Source organism: Parus major, chromosome 1A, assembly GCF_001522545.3.
Source record: "Parus major isolate Abel chromosome 1A, Parus_major1.1, whole genome shotgun sequence".
In the NCBI taxonomy this organism is placed as follows: domain Eukaryota; kingdom Metazoa; phylum Chordata; class Aves; order Passeriformes; family Paridae; genus Parus; species Parus major.
The window spans coordinates 42,850,473-42,877,643 of record NC_031773.1 but is presented as its reverse complement, the minus strand read 5'-3'; the positions used below and the strand labels follow the sequence as shown (position 1 = coordinate 42,877,643).

The 27,171-nt window shown below is 39.9% G+C and overlaps 1 protein-coding gene across 2 annotated transcripts in view; it reads left to right on the top strand.

Annotated features, from left to right (window-relative positions):
• Positions 1-4,771: 4,771 nt before the first annotated feature.
• TMCC3 (transmembrane and coiled-coil domain family 3) overlaps positions 4,772-27,171 on the top strand; it is a 105,857-nt gene continuing 83,457 nt past the window's right edge. Inside the window, exon 1 of one of the 2 annotated variants that reach the window (XM_033514455.1) lies at positions 4,772-4,859. Coding sequence is in view for 1 of the 2 variants with exons in the window: in XM_033514454.1 (XP_033370345.1) it covers positions 21,886-21,894 (9 nt within the window). In the remaining variant the exon portion in view is untranslated. Of the gene's footprint in view, positions 4,860-21,833; positions 21,895-27,171 lie in introns of those variants that run through there. The other variant, XM_033514454.1, reaches the window with a different exon arrangement.

The following is a 27,171-nucleotide window of genomic DNA, read 5'->3' as shown; positions in this document are numbered from 1 at the left end:
ACAAAATTCACAGAGAGCTCATCATATTTGAGATCTCCAGTATCAGTCTGATTGGTCTGAAATCAGCATTAGAAGTTTATTACATGCATATAAACAGACTGATCCTTGAAATCTGATTTTCATAGGGAGCTAGGCTAACTAAATCAAGTCAGAAGTATGGAAATTACAGCCAATGTAAACTAACAAACCTGAAAACTGGAAGAATATGGTGATAGAAAAAAAGAGTCAAAAAATGCAGGTGGTGCTACACGAGCGGCTTTGGAAAATTGTGTGAAATCCTGTCCATCACTGCCTTCCATGGTTCAAGGAATAGTGCAACATTTACTCCTAAATGGCTGAACTTGCAAACTTGGGTCAGGTTTTCCTTGGGAACAGACGGTTACAGCTTTGTTGGCAACAGGTTCAATGCCAGCACCATGCTGAACACCAGCTGAAGGTGAGCACATTTTGGAACAAATTTACAACTACCTTCATTGTCTATTTTCATAGCACTTGAAAAAACTGTGCTGCTCTGCCTCAGGGCATCCATAGCAACTTTAATATATGGTATTGGTTTGTCAGACCTGCCTGTGATTTATGCTTCTGCTTGACATGATTTCTGTTTAGTTGCTATTTCCCTTTCATTGTAATAAAGCCTTTTTTCATCAAACAGTATGTGTTATACAAAAATGAGAGAACTCACTGACATGGAACTTAATCATGCTTCTCTGTGCCCTTGACACAATCTTTCAACAGCATCAACATTTTGAACAGTGTATTCGCATGTTGGATTTATTGGTGTGACACAAACTGCTAAATACCAAAATGACAAATATTTGGGAAATAAAATAACTACAACATTTAGAGCAGTTTCTGGTAAGTAATTTCAGTCCAGATTGAGGTGACCTTAGACACATATGGTAGGTCATAAAAAACTTCTGAAATCTCTAAACATGTCTGTGCCCATGTATAGCCTGCCGTGACAAGCTGGTGTGTTGAATGCATGGGCTAGATCCCTGTGCTCCCTGCTGGCAAGGGCTGGATGCCAGAGCTCCCTGCTCAACCAGGAAACCTTACTCAGCTAAATAGGACTCTGTGACCCTCATGATCACCCACCATGCCTGCCACATGACTCCAGTGCCTGCCCAACTGCCCAGCTTGGTCCTTCAGGCATCCCTGTGTCAAAGTGCCAAAGTACATGTGGCAAATTAATTTGCAATGGGATTCTCCACTCTCATGCTCCACCACCCCCATGTCCAGGAGGGAGGTGCTTGGGGGAACATCAGCTGCCTGAAGCAGTGAGAGGACTCCTAGTGTGGACACAAGAAGACTCCAAAGTATGCCTTTGGGAGGTATAACAAACCTTATCTTGCATGCAGTCTCACCAGCCACAAGTCTGCTTCATCAGAAGAAACACACTCCTCAGGTCTTGTCTTTATACCTTGAAGAGGGGCTGGTGGTCTGCAGTCACCACAGCCCCCAGTCCACAGAGCATCCTGAGGGCTTTGTGACTTCCAGGGGGGCCATTGCAGTTTTCTGAGAATCATTTGCCCTTCCTCTCCTGCAAGAAAAGAATGCCACTTTAATGGACTCTGCAAGATATTTAGGCATATTCTAGTGCAAAACAGTCTATGGAAATAGAGGAAGATCTGTTTACATTTAGCTAAGGCTAAAACTGGGTATTTCAGTTTCACTTTGATGCAAAATTACAGGACTGAAGGTATGACAGAATAAATCTCCAAAGATCATCCAGTTCAAAAATTTATTGTATACTGAATAGTTTACATCTTGTGAAAGATTTGTTGATTATGATTTTTTCTGAACCGGTCTCTTCAAACTGTAGATCTAATCTCACTTTAAGAGCATAAGGGTAAATAGTTGTTTTTGCCTACTTTTGCAGTTCAAAAGAGGGTGCTTCACAGTTGCTGTTTGATCTGATTTCAAGGTCTGCCACAATGCAGAATTATTTTTTTCCTACCTCTGCTGAGGACTCATGAGAGTTTTTTTCAGCTAATGTTGATTCATTTGAACAAAATAACAATGCAACCTTGAGGTCCAGCATTCTTTTCTGGAAACTATTCAAAGTCCATTAAGTTATTAAATAAATCAGCACCTAGCAACAGATTGCTTAGGATACGTATGGATGCAATATGATTCAGTAATAAACAACTTGGCAATATGTACATTGCCAGATGTTTTTTCCTGCACTACAGGACAGCAGGGCCAGCTCAGCATCTGAGGCACAGATGAGTTACAGGTGTGCAGCAATTTTAAATTTCTGTAGTTCACAATGTTTCTGTATGATTTGGAAAGAGGAGGATCCTGCTGAATCAAGTTCCTGTTGTGTCATAACATTGGCAAGTCATAAGAAGAACTTCCTGTTGTGATGGTGCAGTGCCTGTTTGGATGCTGCTAGTTATGAAGTGGAGGGGGTGATATGTCTCCTTGTTTTTACCATTGATAATCAAGTGTTTAGGAACTTCAGAAGGTAAAGAGCTAGAAAAGGGCAAAAAGGGGTTGAAGATTTGTCCCTTCCCCTCCAGTTTTTGTTTGGCTGAAGAATTTCACTGTGGGCAGCAGCAGTGACCAGTCTCTCTGGGAAGAAATGGTTGCTGGGCTTGGTTCACAAGATGGATTTAACAGCTGTGAGCACCATGAGCTGAGCTCACCTATACCCCAGATTATCTCTGTAACCCACAAGACACTCATGTAGTTTCACTGTCTCTCTTCCCCCACTGCCGGAGAATAAACAACCACTGTCCTTGGAGGAGGGCTGGGAGGCTGCCCTCATTAGTAAAGACCCAAGAAATACAAGTAAAAAAACCCCATATGTTGTCTTTCACATTAGAATAACTCACAGTCAGAACTTCCTTCTAAAGAGGACAGCAGTTTATTTAAAGATGTGGTTCATAGTGATGTTCATAGTATGGTTTTAAAAGGATTTGCTTGTTCCTGTTGTGATATTTCTCAGAGTGATTTGGTGAAGAAGGAGGAAGCTCTGAGAGCAGCTGTATAAAAATTGCCATTAAAGGCACAAAATAATTTAAAAACTGACAGGCTCTGCTACTTTTTTTAGCACCTTGTAATCCAATAAACCTAGTTGCTACAACTGTGGCAAGTAAAAGCTTTATACTTTTTTATCTCTAACACAATATTTCTTTACCAAATGGTGTCTGAGAGGAGCTGAAGCATTTTATTTCTCTGTACTATACAACTTAAATAGCCCTTTTTTTAATAGCAAAGGTGATAGCTTCCATTCATGTGTTTATCTGGGGACTGTTTATTTGGTTTGTTATATCAAATGATCTAGAAGTAAGAGCTCAAACCCCTGAAGATACAGCACAGTATTCAACACAAAAATATAGGAAGAAAATAAAATTACAGTATGTTCCTCAGCATGGTTTTTTATACCAGATGAAATATTATTTCCATTTACAAGCACAAGAACTAGTTTTACAAAATATGCAACTTTATCAGTCCACAACAAGGGGTCAAATAAAAACATAAGGTTGGGGGAAAGAGAAGAGAAGGGTATGTTGCAGTGGAGTAGCATCTTTCCTCATAACACCAAGAATGCACATCAGCTCAAGTTATTGCTGAGTGTTGGTGCTACCTCTGATTATCTACTGCCAGTTTACCTTAGTTTAATTCCTTTGTGGAATAAAACAGAAAGTTAAATCTTTAAAAATATGAAATGGAACAGATTCTCTTCTGAGAGATAAAGCGGACTTGGTGTCCCTATCACATTTCATATGAATGAGACATTATGGATGCTAGCTCTGGAGCAAGCATCCATAAGACATTAGTCAGATTTTTTGTTCTGAAAATCCAAGATATAGTTGCTTTTTGAGTCACCTTATTTTGTTTTGTTTTAATTAAAAATAAAGTTTTAAACAATAATGTGTGATTTTGTTGAGAATACTTTGAATTTTTTGTTTTGCTAGAAATTTAGAAAATGCTTGGTTTTGCTTTGTAAATTCTCTTGGGGGTAGGAGAAAATAAAAATACTAATCAATTTTTCACTTACCAAGGCCATCAAGTGCTATGGAAGCGATTATTCTTCTTATTATCTTGCTCAAACAGCAAAAGATGATACAGGAACAAATTTTAGAGAATTCTGTGACAGGTGAAGTCTCTTCAGTGTCTTTCAGTATCAGTGTCCAGAACTGGATGTTTTGAAAATCATCCCTGGGTTTCTGAAGAGCCTTTGCATGGTAGCATTAGGCAGAAACCATCTAAGAAAATCAAGATGCACCATGTCCCTGAGATAAGTGTGTTAGCTGCATCACTTTGTTTTCAGCTCTTCACATTGTGTCAGTGGTTTCATTTCCTTTTGGTGAGCACTTTTCAGAAACTACTGTCTTTGTTATGCAAGGGAATCGATTAAAACTAATTTTAAATGAGCATCCAAAATGACATTTCATTTTCAAAGGTAAAACTCTGGTCTTCTATCAGTGCTTTAACCACAGGCCTGAAGCTCTGGAGCAGCTTCTCCCTTTCCTGCAGAAATCAAGGGAATAAGGTTTCCTTTAGAAAAATGTCGTATCAAAATGTTCCTGGTTATTGCAGTCTTGTATTGTTACCATTGTGTGTACACTGATAGGAGAGCTCATAAATAGCTCTTGTAGTATTGTATATCTTATTGTGGCCAAACATGCTACAGTGGAAACGCCATAATAGCAAAGGGGAAGGAAGGAGTACTGCCTTATCTGGTGTGCAACACATGCAGGCAAGCCCTTAGCTGTTTTCCCCTTGAAATTTACATATCTCCTGAGTGTTGAGAGTCACACGATTTCAGTCTTCAATTCTAATTAATGTGAAGGAAAGGATGGGATGAACAGCACCATCAAGTCTCTCAGCAATAGACTGTATGACATAAGGTAACATTTTCTTCTTGCTGACAGCAGAAAAAAAAAGATATCAGGAAATGTCTGAACAGAACATATTGTCTTCTTAAATAAATCCTCTTAGCATTTTAAATTATTGAAACTAAAAAAATTAGTTCACCTGTAGCCTTTCTTTTTTCTAAAACCTTTTTGAACACCTTTCTTTTGAACTGTATCACTCTGTTTTACAAGAATAGAGCTTTCAAGTCATTACTGCTAAGATGGATTTTCTTATGTCTTACTGTCTTGTCTTCTGTTTCTTTATAAAACATCTGGAATCCTATCCCAAGGCACAGAAACAAGGCTGTTTGATTTAAATTTCATGTTCTTTAACTAGTTAACTTGCCCTCTTGCTTTGTCTTCTTTATGGTAATTGCTTCCAGATTCTTGTTATAAATTCTACAAGCACCTCAGGAAATAATAAGCAGCCCAACCTGTATCTTGGAGAGGACCTCTGTGGGAGACTGACCGTGATAACGGGCAGTGTCAATTTCAGGAATGTTTCTGTATCACTGGAGATAAAGCTATATGACTGTATACTTTTAAGCCATTTTAATCCAGGGCTATGTGGGTAAAAAACAGCTCTTAAAACTGGCTATTTTAAGCTGAACCCATTAAACTTGTATATGTGTATAAGCTTCAAGATGTGCGCAGAGGATATTCTGAACAGGCAGATATGTCAACAGACCAAATTCACTTTAATTCTTAAAATTCCTCATTCCTTTGCCTCCTATAGGTTGGTGTTTTTGCACATCTGTGTGTAGTGAGTGACAGTGTTTCATACTGAATTTACCCAGAGCAACACAGTCCAGATTTTGAGAAAGTCCTTAGACTGACTTAGGCAGTCTAGATGTGTTATCCTGATTGTTGTGGAACATTGTTTCAGTTTTTAGACAAGCTTGTATTGCTCTAGACAAACCAGAACCCATCAAATGAAATGTTTTTAAGTACATTTGTACTATAGGGGCTGAAAGGGGGAAAGTATGTTTTTTTTAATGCATCCACACTGAATTGTCATGTCCTGCAGAACTCCCAGATTCTACTATAAATAGCCGGCACCTTCATCACTTCATCTCCTCTGCAACACCAAGCACAGCAACACTTCTCTGGGTGCCAGGTAACATTGCTGTGAAAGCTGGAGTAAAGGGTGCTTGCTGTCATCTCTCTAAACTGCAACAAGGTGGCAGCGTGCCTCAGGACATCACTGATGCAGCTGGATCCAGCTGGCTGTTAGCAGCCTGGGACATCGTGGGGATATGTATATTCTTCATCTGCTGCTGAAAAAGCACCCATAGGCACTCAGCAGTCATGAGAAAAGATGCTATTGATTATCTGTCTGTGGTAGAATAATGGCCATACCAGGACACGCTGTAAGTCTCTTGTGGCAATCAGTATCAGATACTAGAACACAAATCTAGGCATCAGGCTGCACAGGTGTGTATATATGGGTACAGTTATAGGTACATAAGGAAGGAGTCACTGCTGCTATAGCCCTCATCAGTGCAGTTAGGAGAGTGTCCTGAGCCAAAACCTACATGGAAGCTGCCATTCTTACTTGCTACTGATTGTCACAGCCTCCATGAGGTTTCTGCTTTTTAGCCCCTTTATACTTTGATCCTCTAGGCCAACAAGTACCACAGTTAAACTGGACCATGCAACAGGGGTGGCTTTTAACCACAGGCAGCTGGGGCAGTTGTTAGAGGCAACAGATCAAAGTGGATGGTGGAGAAAAGTTTGTTTAATTGGGTGTTAAAGCTGTTGTTCTACCTGCATTAAATTAGGCCCGCAGGAATCCTTATGTTGCACGTTCCATGGCTGCTAGGAAGAATTGATTTAAATGCTACTGAGGGGCTCTCACACAGATCTCCGTGTCTGAGATCTCAGAGCATTTCAGTGTCACATCACATTTATTCCTCTCATCCATTGCTCATTTTTCCTACTTGCTTACCTATGCTCATAGAGGAGCTTTTTCCATATCCTCAGCTGGAGTCCTGCGTGTGGTTCTGCTCATACCAGCAAGGAAGCACCAAGCATGGGGACCTCTGCCTCTGTGTGGGAAGAACTCAGGACAGGAATGAGCATGTTTGCACCTGTGTGTGTTCAGACCATGAGCAGTGCCCAATACTGCATGGGAAGGGAGAGGAGGAGATCATCATGTTGCTTTCTTAACAGCATATGTTTTTCTCACATGCATGTTGCTCTGGCACCCCAGCTGCCTCAAGATGCAGCCACCAGTGTAGCACAACAATCCTCAAGATCTGCTTTGGCTTCATAGTGGCAGCAGATTACTGGGGTGAGATAGCCCATAGACCTCTGAGGAAAAAGGATTCTGATCACAGCCCCCAAAAAAGGCTTCTTCTTGCTTTTTTCACAATTTCCTTGCACCTCGAGGTTGTCTTCCCTGGCTCCTGAAAACTCATTTCCTTTCAGCAGGGTGCCTGAGGCATCTGCTCCGCTGCCTTTCACATGGAGTTGCACTGACTGCAAGTGAGAAGCCTAGTGCTGTCTCTTTATTACAGTGTCTTGTACATACTCTGACAGATGAAGGTCTGGAAAGCTACCTGAGGCTGACACCAAGGTGTGTAAGCACTAGAGAGGTGAGAAGTACAGAAATGTCTGCACCCTTCCTGAAGAGATTTCTTCACCTGTGTTTTTCAGAGACTAAAGTAGTCACCTATTTTTTGTACTCAGATTGACTTTGCTTGGCTACATGTAGGGCCCAGAGATGTAGCTCTTGAGAAGACTGGGGAAAATAATAATTTGAAAACAAGATAACGGGGAAAATAGGCATGATTTAAAGAATTGTAAATTGGAGTGCAAATACGCCTTTCATCTTTTAGAGATTATACCATTTTCATATTCTTTTGGAAAAAATTTTGATTGGGTTTTTTGTTGTTGTTTGTTTGCTGGTATATGAGCTTTTTGCTGTTTATTGCATCTACGTGATCCTGATTTACAGCCGTGTGAAATTAGCAGTGACTCTTGGTTGAAGGAAGATTCCTGTCTGAGGTGTTTTTGGCTTCAGACTTCTTCTCAGGGTGAAAACATCTTTTTTCCACTGGGAAAACATTCTTGTGTTAGTTTCCAGCCTAGTTCTGTCCTTGGAATGAATTTGGCTATTTTTTTGCAGTCAATACAAAAACTTATTTCTTCTGTTATTTTTGTTGAAATTGCTGTATTTGTTTTTCCCCTAGGACAGCACATGGACAGACACAAACTTCTCAAAAGTACCTTTGGAATGAAACAAGCTTAAATTCATGATTCAGTCACACTGCTTTTTCTGATATTTTTAAAGATCTTTCTCCTTAGGAAGAGATCCTGTGGCTTCAGAAGTAATGATTGCAGAATTAGATTCAGGCTTGAATTCATTGCAAGGTTATAAAGGGATTATTAACAGCTGTTTCTGCTAGTTTTAAATTCTATCACAGAAGTTTGGGATTTGGCCATAAAGGTGAAAATTTCTTTTGCTAGAGTTATCTGAGGGAGACAGCCCTGGCTGGGAAAAAGGTGAGGTGGGAGCAAAAGGCTGGGTTTGTGTTTACCTGAATATTTCAGCAGTTTGCTCTAAAGCGATGCAAAGCAGAATTAAAGCTGTCCCTCACTCCTCTGGGAATATCAGAGGGCAAATATGCTGCCTAACCATTCTCAAGAGAGGTGTTTGGTTGGTGGGTATTGATTCACTAGGGAGTGTTTGTCTTGAATTTTGATTTGTATCTTGCCTGCAGACTAGGGAAAAGAATTGGCTGTGGTAGATGATAAGAATATGCAATCCTTGATTGAAACAAATAACTGTGGCCTATTTGGGAAGATGGAGAAATTAATCACTAAGTGACAAGTCCTGTATTTGGTAACCCCAGAATGTATTTCACTCATTGCATAACAGCAGGGAGTAGATTCCAGCTCTGAGGTTTAAAGTGTTTACTCTGTGAAAATCCTCTGAGTTCAATTTTCCTCAGATATTTATGATCCAGTGAAAATTAAATTTTGGTAGAAGGTTTATGAAGCGTGAAGATATACATAGAGAATGCACACAGTTGGATATTCACATCTGCACATTTTCCATTAAAATCCTGACTGCCTACCTGGGGAAAAAAATAATTGGCTCAGAATTACACAACTGAATTTAGTTACTTGAAGTAATTAGGACAGTGTATGTGGCCTGTTAAGGGGCCACAAGGGTGACTTTTTGTATGGAATTATAGCTTCTAACTTATTAAAGATGAAGTGTATAAAGTGCCTCCCTTATTTTAATGATCTGCTGGGACTAGGGACTAAAGTGACTTGTGGAATTGGAACTACAACTGCTCTGCAGTATGATAGAAGTTCAAAAAGAACTTCAGAAATAATATTCTGAGTCTATTGGCTTACCAGCTACTTTGGAGATTGTGTACAGCTGTGAAAGAGGGGGCACACTGCTCTGAAGTGGCTTGCATAGAATGGGGTATGAAGGGGCTAAGAACATATAGTTCTATTTTCAGTAGTGTTTGTGTACATTTTTCACAGAGAGAAAATAATTTAATCCTTTGAGGTAATAGGTCCTTTTGGAAATACATAAGTCTAACTTTAAGTCTGCCTTCTGTCCTTTTTCACTTGTGGGGTAATGTGTAGTGGTTATTTGTAATAGCTTCTGGGGATGTTGCAGTTTAGAAAGATTTACTTTTACAAATTTTTATTAAAAGTTTGTTGGATGTTTTTTGTTTGTTTGTTTTTTTGGGGTTTTTTTTATTAATACTGTGTGAAAGATGCTGTGTACACAGTATGGTAGCAGAAGATAAACTGGCCTGGATTTAAAAAAAAACCCAGTCTTGGGAGACATAGAAATGCTAATTTTGGGCTAAATTGCTAGCATATACTTTGTAGTAGACAAAAATTGTAGAGAAGTAATTTCCTGGCATTCAAACGTGTATCTGAGAACACCTGTTATTATAATTCCAGCTTTATGTTCCAAGTGAACAGAACTCAATAAATATTACATTTTGTTCTCATTTTCTGTATACAGACTTCATTCTTTCAATTTACATAAACCATATGCTGTGGGGTGTTTTTCTGCTTGTTGTTCTGCATATTTTCATGTACATGGCAACACCTTGAATAGCTTTGCTATCTCTCTGAGGCATACCGGATGAGGGGATGTATTCCCCGGATTTATTCTCCCAGTGTCAATTGTTTTACTTCGTAAAGAAATCCAGCAAGCCTAAAGCAAGATATTACATTTCACGTTAAAGATTATAGCAGTCAGGTGACTTGGCAAACATACAGAGCCTGTTTGTGCTGTGCTTGGTGTTATTTGTGCTGCCCTGGTATTCAAGATTGTGTCTTTGGTCAAAAAATCAAAATATCATTAAAGTTTGTTCAGCCCATTCTGTGCTTCTGAATGCCTTGATCTAGCAATCTAATGTAATGTTGTGACAGGCTGGGAGCCTGAAGTTGGAGCATGTCTTGATCTGCATATGATACAGATGGATAAAAATATTTACAAGTTGGTACTGCTACATTTCCCCACTTTCCTGCTATTTCTGGTTGTTTGTGAGTTTTACTTTCCTACTGTTTCAAGTAATCCTTAGTAATGCAAATAATAGTGGATTTAATAGCAACTAAATGAGATACAATTTTAAAACGGGATTTTAGTTTCTACATTCACATCTTAATTTTGCAATTGTAACGGAGGAGTAAAATACTGATTTGTTAGCTGTGTGAAAACAAACTTTAGTTTATCTTGTATTTTAAAAATGAGCACAAATCATTGCTAACCAAGAAAACAAATTATAAGTGCTTTCACTATAATATTTAATTTGCAGTGTTCATCTGCAAAAACCCAGGGGATAACGGGGATTGATCCTGTGATGGGTGCTTAATTTGATGCTTATGGTGCATGCAGTGCTCTAATCCTAATGACTTTCAAATGATGGAAGAAATGAGTTGTGTTCATCTGCCATTGCCTGAGAATCTTGCTTGCATGTATCAAATGCTGCAGTCAGGTTGAAAGGGCTGATGGAAACTGACAGCACATAATCGCATTCCAGTGAATCTGTGTGCTCCCAGCAGGTTATTACTGGGTTTCTTTCAACACCTGTGGATTTTGTACTTTGATTTTCCTGTTTTGTAGTCTTTCAAACTCTCCTTCCCAAACACAGACTGGTGCATAATTGATGTCTTTCTCTTTTGAGAGGGAGATTTCTTTTGTTGGAGAGTTGCAGAATGGCTCTCACAGACAGAGAAAAAATCCAAAATAGGGGAAGATTCTTTGGTCATGTAGCTACCATAGCATACATGCAGATGACTGGGCATGATTTGATTAATGGGGAGGAGATCGAGGGAGAAAAGGAGCGAGGAGCCTTGTGGTCTCCCCTTTCTCCTGTGCCCAATGAAGCAAATATTCAGCCCGTAGCCATAAAATCAGAAATTAATTCATTTTGTTGAGTTGATCAAAAATTTACTGCTGACAACTACATATTAAATATGTTGGTTTGTGATGAAGATTGAAACCCTTTACTTTGGCCTCCATGGCAAACTGAAGGAGGAGATATGGCTTGTGCTTGTCCTCCAGCCCGTGCCTGTTGACAGCTAAGGACTTGGAGATGGGGATGCCTTTGTAAGCACAGTCCATTCTCAAGGCTGAAATGATTCTGCTTTTCTTATCAGGCAGCAGTATCTGCAGCAAACAAAAAAGGGCTCCTGAGCCAGGAGATATCTTGTATGACATGTATTCAGACAGAAATTGCAGTGACCTCTGGGTTACCTTTGGTTATGTAAGGCAGGGGATGGCAGAGCGGGAGGAGGGAGACTGCTACCAGCCCCAGGGAGCAGTGTGGGCAGGGCATACTCTGCCTGCTTCCAGTAAATTAAAAAACTTCCTGAGACTGTGCAGAGTGGCCTTAACTTCCTACTGGCATTGACATAACATAATATCTGGTCATCATAGCATTTATGCTGTCTGCTCAGAGACAAACTTATTTTCTTCAGACATTTCCATAGTATTCCCTAAGCCTGAGGAACTGAGGTTCCTGAAACAGTAATCTAACTAATTTCTTCTGAAGAGACAGTGTTTCCAAGCACTTAGTGAGCTTTAGTGAGCTGAAACCATTGCTACATGGAGTATCACACAGTAGGAAAATATTGTGGGTATTTTCTGAGTCTTTGAAGTTTCTGACTTACTGCTTGAGTCCAACAAGCATGGGCCCCTGTGAGTTTCCATGCTGCTTCAAGACATCTGTTGCTTTAAATTTTTTTGGGGTTTTTTATGTTTGGTTCATACTAACACAAAAGGAAAATACATGCTTTTATTTCTGTTGGAGCTCTTTTGGATGCTAGAGTTGCTCATGAGCACTCTTGGACACCAGGACTCTCAGGTAGTGGGAGTTCTTCAATTAGCAGGGACTCTTCTGCCACTGGCTTTTTTTGCTCTGTCTCTGTAAGTATGCCACTCTTGCCTCTCCTTTTCCCTCTTAACTGATTTTTTTTTTTCTCCCTGTCACTTTACAGTAGAAGTTGTAATGTTACTGAACCACTGCTATGCTTATCCGTCCTTTCTGTATCAATCAAATTATGTGGGACAGAGAGAATGCCTTGAAGGTTACAGCCTCTCCTTTGTTCTGCTTATACATTGAAATAAAGGGTGCAGGCAAGAAGGAAACTAGCTGTGCTGTTAGTGGGGTGATCTGAACTCTGCACCTCAGATCTAGTTCTGATGCTGGCTGTCCCATTTATAACTTTCATTTCCCCACAAGAGCAGTGCTATGTGGTTGTTAAAGGAACTTGGATTTCTATGAAACAAAATTTCCCATGTTGCAATATGGAAAATCTCATCTGACCCATCTGTGATGCAGGATGAGTAATGTGAATGAAAATCACATACATGGAAGATGTAACATGGTGAGTGATCCTGGGCACTAGCAGAGAAGTGATGCATAAAAATCCTGAACTAAATGCAACAACTCATTATTTCTCTCATTACATTTAATTGTCAGAGTTCTATTTTGTTCACCCTGCTGTATGTTTTCAGAGAAGTGTAGTTCCCAGGCTTGTTGAAGCATCAATATCTACAGGTGAAGCAAATGTCTATAGATTCCAAGGTGGAGTTTGTTTTAGAGTCATTGTTTGTCCATCATTTTTTTTTTCCAACAGCATTACACAGACGTATTTCTGATACTATCTAGCCTCCACATCTACCCATTTTTGATGTTGCATTTGTGCAACTGATGTGTCGCACATATGGTGTGTTCATATGGTATTATCTTATTTCAAGCCCATTCCAGTCAATTTAAATTTCTAAGTCTGTCCTCCCATGTACTTGCAGTCCCTTCCAGAGGCTGTCTGTACAGTGCATAGAAAATGCATGTTCTCTGTCTCACTGTCTCAGTCGAGCCCTAAGTGAGTATCACACAATACAGCCTTTCTGTTTGGCAGCAAACCTCTGAGAAGGGAATTCTGGTTTTCTATTGTGAAAGAGCATAAAAAAGCTGTGTATTCATTGAAGATGTAGACTATATCCTGCTTCTGTCTTACAGAAAGGCCTTTTATCCTGTCATAGGAGGAAGAGTGGCACAATCTATCTCTGATAAACTCACATTAGTTCTTTCTTAACACTCTATAATCTTCTGGGTGATTGCAAAGAGAGAGCTCATTTCCTCTCCTGTTTCCATGTTTCCTGTGAACTAAAGTTCAACAGGTCTAGGCAGTCTCTGATCAGTCAGCATTATTTGTTGCTCTCACAAAGACAGAAAATTTTCCACTGAATGGAAGTTTCCAGAGTCTGTCTCTTATGTGGAAGTAACTATCATCTATTTAATTTCTATTTTCACAGCATTTTTACAGACACTGTGTTGTCTATCTATACTTTTGATGGAAAATTTCTGTCAAAGTTCCTTTCAATAATCACTGCTGAATATACTGTCCTTTATTTAGAGAATTACTATGGCAGTGGAAATTGTGTTAGTCTACTTTCTGAAAGAGTGGGAGTTTGAGAGCAAAGTCCCATCTCTGACGCAAAAGCATTGCTACTGCCTGTAGCTGTTACTACTGAGAGATTGAGATACATCAGCCCAAATTCACTGCAGAGAATTTGAAGCTTTTAAATGACAACTCATTTCTCTTTCTCCAGAATATAAGGAGTGTCTGGGATAGAGATTTAGGTGCCACAAATAAAGAAAACAAGTCAGCTGGATGAACTTGGGCAACAGGGAGCAAGTAAATGCACTTTGAAATCAATGATTTACTGCATGAATTGATGCAGTCACTTAACCTCCTGCAAAAAACATGGGGACCTTACTAAAAGTGGAATGGCTGAGAAGGACTTCTTTTGATTACAATTGTGGTACCCAAAATGCTGAGATTAAAAGACAGGTTGACACACAATACAGCCTTTCTGTTTGGCAGCAAACCTCTAGACACATTAGACACAACTAATTTAGGTTGTGATCCAAACTGCACTAAAATTAATGCATGGACTGCAACTTAAAGAGAGCTGAACTGAACTTTAATAGGTAAAATAATTCACTAAACACAGAATCAGAGAATAACCCAAATTGGAAGGTACCCATGAGGATCATCGTGTCCAGTTCCTGGCCCTACACAGGACCATCCCCAAGAGTCAAACCCTGTGCATGAGAGCATTGTCCAAAATCTTCATGAGCTCTGTCAGGCTGGTGCTGTGATCACTGCCCCGGGGAGCCTGTTCAGTGCCCAAATACCCTCTGGGGGAAGAACCATTTTCAAATATCCAACCTAATCCTCCCCTGACACAACATCAGGCCATTCTCTCAGATCCTCCAGGAGTCCCTCAGATCACCACAGAGGAGACCAGTGCCTGTCCCTCCTGATCCCCTCACAAGGAAGCTGCAGACTGTAATGAGGGTTCAGTCTCCTCCAGGCTGAACAGACCCAAGTGATCTCAGCCACTTCTCATATGGCTTACCCTCAAGGCTCTTCACCATCTCCATTGCTCTCCTTTGGATGCTCTCTAGTAGTTAAATCACAACTTGAGACACTTGAGAATATTTTTCTTGCTGTTTACAAGTTTTATTTCATATAAAAATTTCAAACCTTTTTCTTAAATAAGTATCTGCCTATGGTGAACTGAAAATGGCTGGTCTGATTACAGCAGAGCAGCAGTTAATGAAACCTGTTCTCATCTTTCCCCAAAATTTTCAGCTTAAGATTTATCTATATCTGAGCCTGACCAAATATATTTTTACTTTTACCTTCATTATTTTTCACATTAATGTCTTGCTCAACTTCAGCTTGCTAGTTTTAGAGGAGAGATGAATCAGAGATTCAGGTGCCCTGATACCTCTGTTTCCCCCTCCTGCTCAAAGCAGGTCCTATTAGAGCAGTTGGCTTGGGTAGGCCAGTGTTGGGTTTTGAGTATCTTCAAGGATGGAGGTTCCATGGCCTTGCTGGAAATCCTGTCCTATTGCGTGGCCACAACAGATCTCTGTTGAGCAGATGGCATCCAAAACAACTCTGAAAAACTGTCATGATCTCGGTGGATGGACAAGTATCCTGGGATTCCTGTAGGAACAAGTAGGCACTCATCATTCTAGAGAGACCTTATGTGCAATAGATACTCCATCTTACCTAGGGGTGTTTTTGATAGCCTCAGTTAGGGTTTAACTGGTATGTACACAATGTGGTCCTGTTGGAATTTTTCAAACAGGGAGAAAACCCAGTCTCAGCATGACCACTGTATCTCCCATTCAGTTTTTCTAGCTAGATTTCTTTGTTGGCTGCTACAGAGCTTGCTGTGAAGGGCTGGTCCTTTGGATCAGTGAAGAAGGTTGCACCAGATCTTTTTGTGGACATGGAGCTGTGTGATCTGGCTGCTGAGTTTTTTACCTTGATCTAGTCACAGTGTCACTTCTGTGAGCATGTTTGATACTGATTTGGTAGAAAGCCAGTCTGCATGCAAGCAGGAGGGGGAACATCACCTCCTGTAGCCTTCCAGCAAAGTTTGGGACTGAAGTGTGCCATGGCATGGGCCTCCCTCTCTGCTGAGCTGCAAAAGTCAGTTTGAGGAGACTAGAAAAGCCCAGAGGAACAGTAAGGTCTAGGACTAGAATTAAAGGTGACTCTCTTTTTGCTGACCCCCTAGGGCTTGCTTCTTTACAAGATTTGTCCTCCTTATTTCTTGAGGCTGGGGCCACTTTGAAGAGATGGGATGGCAGGTATCTGCCTCCTCCCTTCTCTGCTAGGATCTGGAAGTACTTCAGCTCACACTTGGAGGGATAGAGGCTGTTTTTTTTCCTCTTACAGCCTCCTGGAGATATGTCAGTAAACCATGTGCATTATGTTGTGAGAAATATTAAATGCAGCAACTTTCTTAAAAGAGTAAATCTTTTTCCCTTGGTAGACATTATATGAATATTAAATAAAATATTAGCTCAACAAGTTGCATGTATTACTAGCAGCATGCATTCACAGGGATGCTCATTACACTCTGCTGGTTTTAAAGGGTCTTGTTTTTGAAAAGGTAACATTTGCTTCTTGTATTTAAATACCATTTTTATTTTCTCAGTCTCTGGGATAATATTAGTGTTGAGACCCATAAACCAGAGGAAAAAAGCTTTAAAAGCATGCAATCTAACATCTGCTAGTTGTTTTCCTAAAGCAAGGTCTCAATCGTGGGTATTCTTAGTTTTTAAATATACTGAAATTCTGTTATGACTAGCCTTGCTCTGCAGCCTTGTACTTTCTATAGCCATTAAAGCCAGCCTCGCTTTTGGCCTCAAAACTTGAATGTTAATACTGCTAATTAACTTTTGGCATGGTAAAATGGCAAGAGTATTAAAATGTTTTTTTTAAATTTTATGTCCCTGTGTTGACTGATTAGATTGTTTGGATGTCATTAGGCTACTTATTTATAGCAAGAGTATGAGCAATGCACTATAAGCAGGGGAAGTAATTTCTGGCTGCTTAGCTAGAAGTTCAAATGTTAATTTTTGTTAGTGTTTAAATTGAATGAAAGCATAATTTTGTTCAATTCTTCAGTATTCCAAAGAAATCGATTACACAAGTGCAATTTAGGCAACAACCTTAATCTCTCCTTTTATTATACAAGTTGATAGTGCCAGTATTAGCCTGCAGTCTTCCTGACTTGTTTATGAATGTTGTACATCTCTTTGCAGTCACTTAATAATATTAAATTTCCTGAACTGGAGAGAACCTGTTCAATTATTTTTAGAACAAGAGCCTGGATATCCACAGCATGGAGGTAACAGTAATATTTTATTTAAAAAAATATCCTCGGTTGAAGGATATATTTTGCAAAAGATGCCCTAATGGAGATAGTGTTTAATCTTTCTGTTGTCTCTGGATTTTATGTACATGACTGAGTTCATGATTCAACACACATGCACCATTACCACCCTCTTAACCATGCCATCCATTAAAAACCCAATAGTTTCTGACAGTAAAAAAATTAGGAGCAACCCTTCACTCTTAGCAGAGATCTTTCTTATAGACTGATGTTCTTCCTGTACCAGAACTCAATAAGTTTATTTTTTTTTAAGTCTAGCTCAAGAACTTGACCGTTTGTATCGATTTTTACTTTGAGAACTGTGTGTAAAACTTGAGATCAGCTAGGGAATTTGTTCTGTTGGGTCATTTTGTCATGATTTAATGGCTGTGGAGCTCTTCTAGCCTCTGTGAATGGAGCCTGCAGAATCTCCAGGGCCTTTATACAGTCTTCATGACTGTGGTGTTTATTAGAAATGGTATTTGGCTGCTCAGTGGCCTGCAACTGAGATAAGAGCAGAGTATCAGCCCCTGTAGTATCATTTTGGGTTTGCATCTCCTGTTTCTACCCTAGCAGCCAGGGCATTGTTCATGGAACTTTTCTAGTCCCTGCAGTTTTCTTCCCTCCCACGCTCAAAATATATTTTGGATCTGGCTTCAAGCCCAGTGGGTCTAAGACTGAAGGACTATTCCTGGGCTTATCAGTGACTGAAGGAGGACATGGGTTTAATGAATCTGGTTTGCTAGATATATAGGGATATTGCTTCATGTTAAGGTAAAGATAGGTTTTATGTTTGGGTGGGGGTTTTTTGAGTTACATTTCTTCTTTCTTTCTTGCCTACTTGTAATAGATGGACATGCAGATATAAGTTCTATATGAGTAAACTGAAGACTATGATGCCATCATTGATGGTCCATGCTTTGCTATTAACTGGCAGTTATCTTAAGTGTTTGAGAGAGAGAGTGTTCTGCAATGTTAGTATGCACCTGAGAGAAGACAGTGCAGAGAATATATTTACAGGAAAAACAGCTAAAATTATTTCTAAAAAGGGAAATTTATTGAAGTGGAAAACAGATTGAAAGTACTGGTGAGCTGAGCACTACTGGTATGTTTTAGCTGTCCCTCAAATTTTCTTCATTAGGGGGTTATGGTTTGGTGCAGGTTTGTGGTCAGAATACCAAGTAGTGCCCTCAGAAAGCAGATCAAAAATCTGTAAATCTGCTTTTAAAGCATGCAGAGAAAGGGACAACAAAATCCTCCTCATTTGCTGTATCTGTAATAAATAATAAAACTGGAATGGTGTGCAGGATGATAAAAGGACTAAATGAACATGCTTAATAAATGCCTGTGTATAGACTTAAAAATGATTTAGTAGAAACAGAAAAGTTCTGAGGTTTACTTTGGCTGCGATTTTGCAGTTCAGACTGGCTGATGAATATGATATGCTGGCCTTAATATTCATTTATTCAAATCATGTCAGTCATTATCTGTTCTTTTTTACTCTTCCTTTTTTAGAAGAGGTGCTCATGTATTTGATCAGTTCTTAGTGAGGTGGCTCCATTTGGTTTCTCAGTATGATTGCAGTTTGTGCACATCCACAAGTAGCGATTTTGAGTTTTGCTTTTTATTGTTTCTTGTTCCAGTAAATCAGTCACAGAAGAAAATGTGAAGATCTAAGTAGCCTGCTGGGCTATCTTCAAATCAGATATCTAGCAGACTGGCCTGGAAAGAACAACACCATCTGGATATGGAAAGAACCCTTAAGATGTTTTTGCATCACAGAAGGTTATTGACAGGGTAAATGTGCAGCAGTAAAAATCTGCCAGAAATCTGTAAGCTGGTCCATGTGCTTTCCAGCAGCAGTGGGTGTTAAAACTTCCTGGACTAACAGCCTGCAGCTGTACTTTCATTAGCTCCCTGTGAATTTAACTCTCACTGAAGTTCAGTTCCTAGATGTTAGGACTACTTGGGGAAGAAAACCAAACTCTTGTTTGATTTATTATTTTCCGTTCCCTGAAATCTGTCCCCAAATTATTTTTTTTTCAATAGATGAAACATAGTGTTTTATCCAATCTAAACTAGTGATAGCTTACAAAGTATGTGTTTAGTCATCTAAAAAAATCAGCTGTTTTAACTAAAACTGTTGTTAAAGCCTAAAGACTAAAATTTCTGCTCATGACAGTTACCAGACTTTCACCTAGCAGATGTTAAAACCTCTTCTAAGGAATAAGCCTTTGGAGAGTTGCATTCTACCACTAACCTAGTAGGAGTTCAGATGACACTTTAGGTTAGCATGGCAAAGGCAGTGGGTGTCACATTTAGCCTGATTACTTACTCAGTAAGGATAGCCATTACTTACATGATGATGCTTGAGAATGGGCTTTGGAACAATGGACAACTGGAATAATGTATCTGCTTTTAGCTAGAATGAGCTGCCTCATCAAGTCCACTCCTGTGATCAATGCTTTTTACTCATTTTGAGGTCTAAATCAGTATTTTAGCCCCAGTACAGCTAGTGGGACTGTTTTTTCAGAAGTTCTGTCTCTAGGCGTAGAGGAAAAAGTTGATCTCATCTTTCTGATTTGAGGGAAAGTTATATCACATCCTGCTATTCACCTGCACTCTCTCAGCACTGTCTCCAACAACTGTCTTGGATTTGGGGAATTGTAAAGGATGCTTTCAGTGTGTTCTGTTAAGCAGAACCCTTTCCAGGAGCTAACCCAATCTAAATCAAAATGTAGTGAAAGTGAAGTTGAAAGAAAAATGGCTTAAAAGCCAGCCTGTGCTGTAATCACCCTGTGAACCTTTCCCCTCTCATTTGAGTTCATTATCCTAACCTGAGGAAACTTAAAATCAGACTGAGTGCAGATGTTATCAAATACGACTCTGCATTCTGTATTCAGAGCTCTGTGCTGCCTCCTGACTCTGCTCCATTTTTAGCTTTGGAATAATGTAGCACTCTCATGATTTATTACACAAAACATTCTGGCAGCAGAGAGGATCAAGAGTAGGTGGGGCCATTATAGCTGTTATCTAATTCCTTTTGAGTTAGAGAGTATTAAATAAAAAAATAAAAAAGGGCTCTTTTTATGTGTGCTCCAGGGTTTCCATTTTGTGTCAAAAAAGGAGTGGATTATCTAATAGCTAGTTGACCCTTCCTAAACAAAGTAAGATCCAAATGCTGGAAATCAAAAGCAAGAACTCACAGTTCTTCACAGTTCCTCAGGAGGGGCAAGGGGTTTAACTGCCTTAAGTGTGAATACAAAAGAGACCCCATTCTCCCCACTCTCTGGAGGGTAGCCTGGACATCTCCCTTCCCAGCCTGTGCCTGCTTTTGTGAGAGCAGAGGTGGTGCTGGAGGAAAACAGACAGTCCCTCCTGTGTCTCCTCCTACTGACTCCCACAGCAGTCACCCAAATCTACCTGGATCATGGTGTGAGGAAGGAGGAGGTAGGTGGGGACAAACTTATACCTTTTTAAAAAGCCTCTGCAAGCTGCATGAATAAAGGACAGCTAAACACGGGAGCATGGGAAGTACTAGTGGCTGTCAAAAACCTTGTGTTGAAGCACAGCATTGTTTTTCCCCAGTCGAGAGACAACTTGTGTGGGATGATGAGAATAGGGAACAGTCATAACCCTAATCCATATCTGTGGGTTAGGTAGGGTAGAAGATAGCGCTGCAGCCCCTCTCCTGCCTCACATCCTCTTGTGTTGGATTTGGTGGCTTGAGGAGACTGTATCACACCAGTGAGCTGTGTACAGTACAAGTGCCAAGCATGGCAGAGGGACCTGACAAAAGAGGAGTGTGAGGTAGGAGGCAGCATGAGCCTTGCACTCAGTGCAGCGAGCAAGTGCTGTGTCCTCATGGTTTGGCTCGTGAACCCACAGCACCTCTCGGATGCAGCTAATGCAGAGAGCAGGAATGAACTGGCTGTGAATAATAGATCTAGAATATTTTGGAAAACTAGCACTATAGAAAATGAAAAAAATATGAGCTGGTGGTTGCACTTCTTCAGCAAAGCTTGCTCTGCAGTGCAGAACCAATGAAGATTTCTTTACTCTCTTGTTTGATCAAAAAGTGCATTAATAAAATTATTTGGTTTATTCTTTTGCTCATTCTGCTAGCCTGGGAACGAATGGGAGAGAGAGCTTTAGGCATCTCCAATCTGCAAGCACTCTTGTCTGTTCAACTTTAAGCTTGATTGTGTGTGACTCTGTAGGGAGGAGGAACAAAGGCTTTATTTTTCTTTCATTGGCCTTAGTAACCTTGCAATGAAAAGTCAAACAGGTGTGCATATTTTTATAGGATTTTAATGTAGTTTATAAAGAAAAAGTACATAATTGGAAAAAGAGCAAACCTAGGTCCTCCTTGCAGTCTCTGCTTCCTGCAGTCTCCAGCCTGTTCAGTAATATTCAGCTATTAAAATTCATCCTGGAAACATTGCCCACATGTCTTTGGTCAGAAAAAGCAGCCTTCAGAAACACTGTAAGCACCTCAAGCCCTCCTGCACCTTCTGCTCATCCTAGACAGACAGGGTGAGTGCATGCTCATGCAGTGCAAGAGGCTTTGCATTCATGCAAGAAGAGGAGTCATCATCTAGTTTTGAGGAAGGTTCTCAGGCTATCTTTAGCAGACAGACAACTGCTTAGTCGCATTTATAGAAATAGAAACAACCTTCCAGTCTGACTTCAGTTGTTGAGTTCCTTGCTGCTTAGTCCGTGCTTTCGCTTCTCTCCAGGGATAACTCCTGCAGCTGCTACAGGAAGGCAGAAACCATCTACCTCTCAATGTTAATGGTACCTACTTAACCCTACTCACATTGTTGGGAGAAATTTATCTGTATGGTTTACTTAGGGTTGGCTTCCTGAGTACAACTTAACTGTATTTAGATAGTGCTGTTATTTGCTTTTCCAGCCAGGACTAGGTGGTCAGCTGTGGTTGCAGTTTAGGAGTTCTCTGCATGTTCAAGCACTGTAGTTTGAATTATGTCTTCTGCTCTCTTCACTTCCACAACAGCAAGCTGTGCTGTGCATGTGCTAAGCAAGTAGTAGTCAGCCTGCAGAGGTGACTGTTAACGTAGGATGGAGTATTTGTATCCTAAATGTCAAGAGTTTGGCAGTAATAACTACCAGTGATTAATTAGATGACATGAGCTGTATGTGATAATATCAGTATTTACTGGAGTTGTTGTACTTTTGAAGTTTATGAAAGATCAGAAAATAGGTTAATCAGTATTTCTGTAGTTCTTGTTTGCAGCTCTTACTGTAACCACTGTTGTAGTCATGTCATTTAGTGTTAAGTAGTCATGGCAAAGAGCAGAGAGGTGGACTCAACGATCATTTTGGGTCTCTTCCAGCTGGATATTCTGTGATTCTACATAACTTACAATTATCCTTCATTTTGGAAAAACAGGGAAAGACTTGCATTTGTAGTGTTCCAGATATGTTTGTTGTGTTCCTCACTCATCTCCTGTTTTGCAGTTAGTTTTGCTAGTTTTAGTTTTCATTGGACAAGTTAGCAGTTGATTCAACTTATGACTTTAATATCATATGCTTGTGAAAAGTTGGCCAGGAGATCACTTTCACTGTTGCTGACTCAAATGCCCACAGACAGAATTCAGTCTTTGCCTGTTTTAACAAGTATTAATTTTTAAAACAAATTAAATCACTAAAAGTTGTCATCTTCCTTTCTTTAAAAGTCATATGGTTTTCTTTTCTGATATAATAGCCAGGATACTCCTTACGGTAAGTGAATTCTTATTCTATTGACTGTAAGAGAAGGCAACAGAAGATTTCTTCAAAACAAGAACTTTCTTCTGGATTTAGTGACTCTTTAGATTCTGAATAGCAGTTGAGAATGCAATACCTGCCATTTCAATGGTGCACTTCTTTTGCAGAATAGAAGACATGACCTGAAAGTGAAACAAGTTTTATTTCTCATAATTATCCTGACTGTGTGGTTAACTGTAACAAATATATTTTGTGGCTAGGGGAAGGCTGATTTTTGTAAAGCAAACTTAATTAGGAATAGGAAGAGTTTACGTGAGTAGCGTATGCATGGAGAGGACAGAAAAGAGCTGATATTATGTGGTTAAGAGTTGGGAAAACTGAATTGGGAAACAATACCAGAAGTAGAAAACAACCAGACAAGCACAATGTGTTTTTTAAAATGTATTTTTGGTTATGGTTTTTATGTTGTTTGTTGGGTTTTTTTAGTTTTTTAATGTGCTGAGCAGCACAATGTTGGGAGTTGGGCAACCTAGTGGGAATTACTGCTCTATTTTGGTGTATTTTGGGACTGACTGCCTGGCCCAGGAAACTCCTTGCCTAACTACAGGTATCTGAATCTTAAGCAAGGAACGGCCCAGGTCAGTCACCTAATAGCCAATGGCAACCAAAGGGTTTTAAATATACAAAAGCCACCAAGTAGTGATGTAAATAAGACAACTTACAGCCTGTTTAAAAGAAGATGATTTATAGCCTTTAAATTGCGTAGAAAAACACACACAAGGTAGCTCAGATGATGAGGTAAAGGGGATGTGTATGACTGGTTTTCTTCTGGGACTGCAAGATATTTTTCTTATTGGTATCTAAACATATCAGGCTCCAGCTCGTTGGTGAAAACCTCAGGCATCTCAGGGGTACTTTGAAAGAAGGCCTCCTGTTAATGCTTTAACTGTGCCCTCTCTTCTCTGCTCCATGGTGGGATCTCCAGGGAACATTTCCTCACAGTTAGATATTGCTGTTATTAGTCTGTGTCAATATGTTGGCAAAATATGTGTTTCTCCTGGCAGTCTGGGGCTGTGCAGTGACCATACAGTTTTCAGTCTGGTGGGATCTGTCCCTGCTCAGAGACATACCCTAGGCAAACTCATTTTGTTGGTTCATCTATCCTCTTTAATAAACGGTGGTATTTAATGACTGTTGTGTTTGTTGAGCATGCTGTGATGGTATATTGCACTTTTTCCTGCACTTCTGTTTCTTCAAATGCAGCTCTCCTATGATGCCACACAGGACAGTGTCCTGAGAGGACCAGGTGATCCTGTCAGAAGACTGTGGAAAGCTTAGGTTCCACAAAACAATATGTCATCATGGCCTTGTTTTAAGATAGCCACTCAGGGATTAAATGCATGGGCTTCAGTATCTTAAGCCAGTTCTTGTTCAAGTGACTTTCATTCTTATTCAGTGTATCAGGTAGGAATAACCTGGGAAGTCAGTTCCAGAAGATGGCTGTGGTTTAACTTGTTGTAGTAGTTTTCTCTGTGTGTGCCAATGGGCTGGAACGGAGTGAGACTTGGGCTTGCCTTCCATGTTTCATCCACTCATGGATATGTAGCTCCTCATCTGTATTAGGATCTTGGGACAAGAGAAATTGCCTCAAGTTGCATCAGGGTTGTCAGGCACTGGCACAGTGCTGCCCAGGGAAGTGGTTGGCTCACCATCCCTGAAGGTATTTAAACAAATGTGTAGATGTGGCTCTTAGGGACAGGGTTCAGTGGTGGACCTGGCAGTGTCAGGGTAATGATTGGACTTGATAATCTTGGAGGTCTTTTCCAACCAAAATGAGCCTATGATTCTAAGAGTAGAGGTTGTGCACCACACCTGTAGTAAGGGGTCTTTATCCAGCATTGTGGATGATGTGCTAGTGCTCTCCTACATCTGCCCTGCAAGAAGGAATGCTGCAAGGTTTCAGTTCTTTCTTAAGTCATCCATTTGTTTTCTTTGTAGGAGATGTAAGAAACAGTGTCTCAAATCCACAAAAACGGATCATTAACCATAATAGTGAAAAATGCAGTAGCAAATACTAGTGAGCAGCTGCTCTTGTCTTCCTCTGACTTGACATGGTTACTCTTGAGAACACTGAGACTGTAGCATTTACTTCCAGTTAAGTTTTCTCAGTCTCTCATCTGACTTTGGAGCCTTGTTCATGAAACTATACATCTGTTCATACCTTTGTGGGAGACAGAGATATGCTGGGTTATTCGCTAACCATCTACTACTCAAAATTGAGATTCATGTAATGATTCAAGTCACAAATAGCAGCATACTGGAAATTTTACCTTTTCCTTGAATTTATGCCCCTTGGAGAATCTATGTTGAAGAGCGAATTACATTTAAGAGAGTAAGATGTTGGGACACAAAGCATGAGCTGCCTGCCTGGGAAGGATGAGACTTGATTCCTTGCATCTTCAGTCTATCCTAGTGGGATAAAAAAATCCTGAATGAAGGCCAATCTTACTGCAAATCATAACCAAGCCTGGGATTTGCTTCTATAAACTCCTGAGGTCAGTGTTTGTTCATGAGGCTCAGAAGTCATCTCTCCACAGCAGGGATTCCTGAATGACTTCTGTGTCCCATATGGTGCAGGAGATCAGAGCTGTATGTTGTGGTGTTCACTGACCTAAAATATCTGTGCTCCAGTGAATGGGAAAACACCAAAAAATGGAGCAGTTGTTTATCAGAAAGGCCAATGGACTGCCTCAGTACCCAGTTTAACACAAACCCTTGTTGTGTTAATTAGGTGTTGAGTTGAGCAGGGAATGCAGTATTAACCAGACCTTTGTTATGCTGTTATTTCTTTATACAGTTAATGTGACAGGAATCCCACAGTACAGTTCACTCAATTATTAATGGCTTCCATCACTAAGCTATTTTTAGCCTTGTCAGAAAATACTTGAGAAAAGTAAAGGAATCCACTGGCAGATCAATGTGAATGCTTAAACAGGGCTTTCACCACAGCAGTTTCTTACTGCCTTCATTGTTGGCTGCTTTGAGTATGTGTAGAGAAATACCTCTGCATGACTGTGTTCTAGCTGGTGGTGTCTTCCTGTCAGAGAGAATTGGGTGAGATGATCTGGCACTACTGAGGGAAAAAATGTTCTTTTTTTCCTGTTAGGACAGGAAAGAAGTAGATAAGACTGAAATGATGAAGTTTCTACCTCTGACACCCGCTTGCATATGTGTCTGTCTTCTGGAAAATGAAAACCTAATGGTGTCCACCATTTAGGCCTTGTGAATTTACACCAGTCCTAAGATGTAAAAAACACTTCTTTCTTCTTGTTTTCTGATTACAGGCTTCAGGCAGTGTTACATGTAGTTGAGATGACTTGGCCAACTGATTTTACCACTTATTAAACAGGGAGGCAGAAAGAGAGAAGTTTGTAAGAGGAATGGAGTCCACCTTTTGGAGAAACGGGATTTAGTTGATATTGCTAATAATAGTGATTTTTTGCATTTCTTATTCCTGAAAAAAAATTTTCTGCAGTTTTCATTATTTGAAATAATGGAAACAGGAAAGTATGGGTACTTGTGATCCTTCCAGACATTCCATCCTCACAGTGCTTTGATCCTTTTGTGTCCTCTAGATTAACAATTTCTAGAAGGTAGTGGTAACTGTATGCACTTATAATTTATCAATATGACAGATGCTATCAAAGTGTTCAGGCTTCATTCAGAATCTCCTGTATCTAGAGTAGTCTCAGATTATGGGGTTTTTGTTTAGTTTGGTTTTTTTATCTGTGGTATCTCATGAAGGTACCCAAAACCTTGAAGAAATTTCATTAGATCTTTTTCTTTTAAATAGCAAACTATATAAAGTGACTTACTTCCTGTTTTTTCTCAGTTTTATGACTATTCCTTTTAGAGATAGGTGTGTCTCTGTAGTGGGTTGGGTGTCATTACCTCCAAAAACAAACCTCTGCCACACACCCTTGCTTTCATGCACTGCTAAGCTGAAAGTTACACACAAGTACTTGACATGGAAAAAATAGTAGCATACATGGCCTGAAGGGAAAAAAAATAATTTGTTTTCAAAATTTGGAACTAAGATTAAAGCATTTTGGTTACTTTCTTATGTCTTTTCTAGACTGGATTCCACTTCATGATCCTTTCTACAAACTGGTAGATTTTAGGTTAGAGATGTTAAGAGATAGAGAAAGCCTGCTGGATCATATTCTTCATCACTGTGAGTTCACTGTGAATTTTCCAGCGGTATTTGTGATTCTTTTCATGTTGCTTCAGCAAAGGAACCCTCATCAGCTGTCTAAGGAAAGTGTCCCACATTTTGGTAGAGCT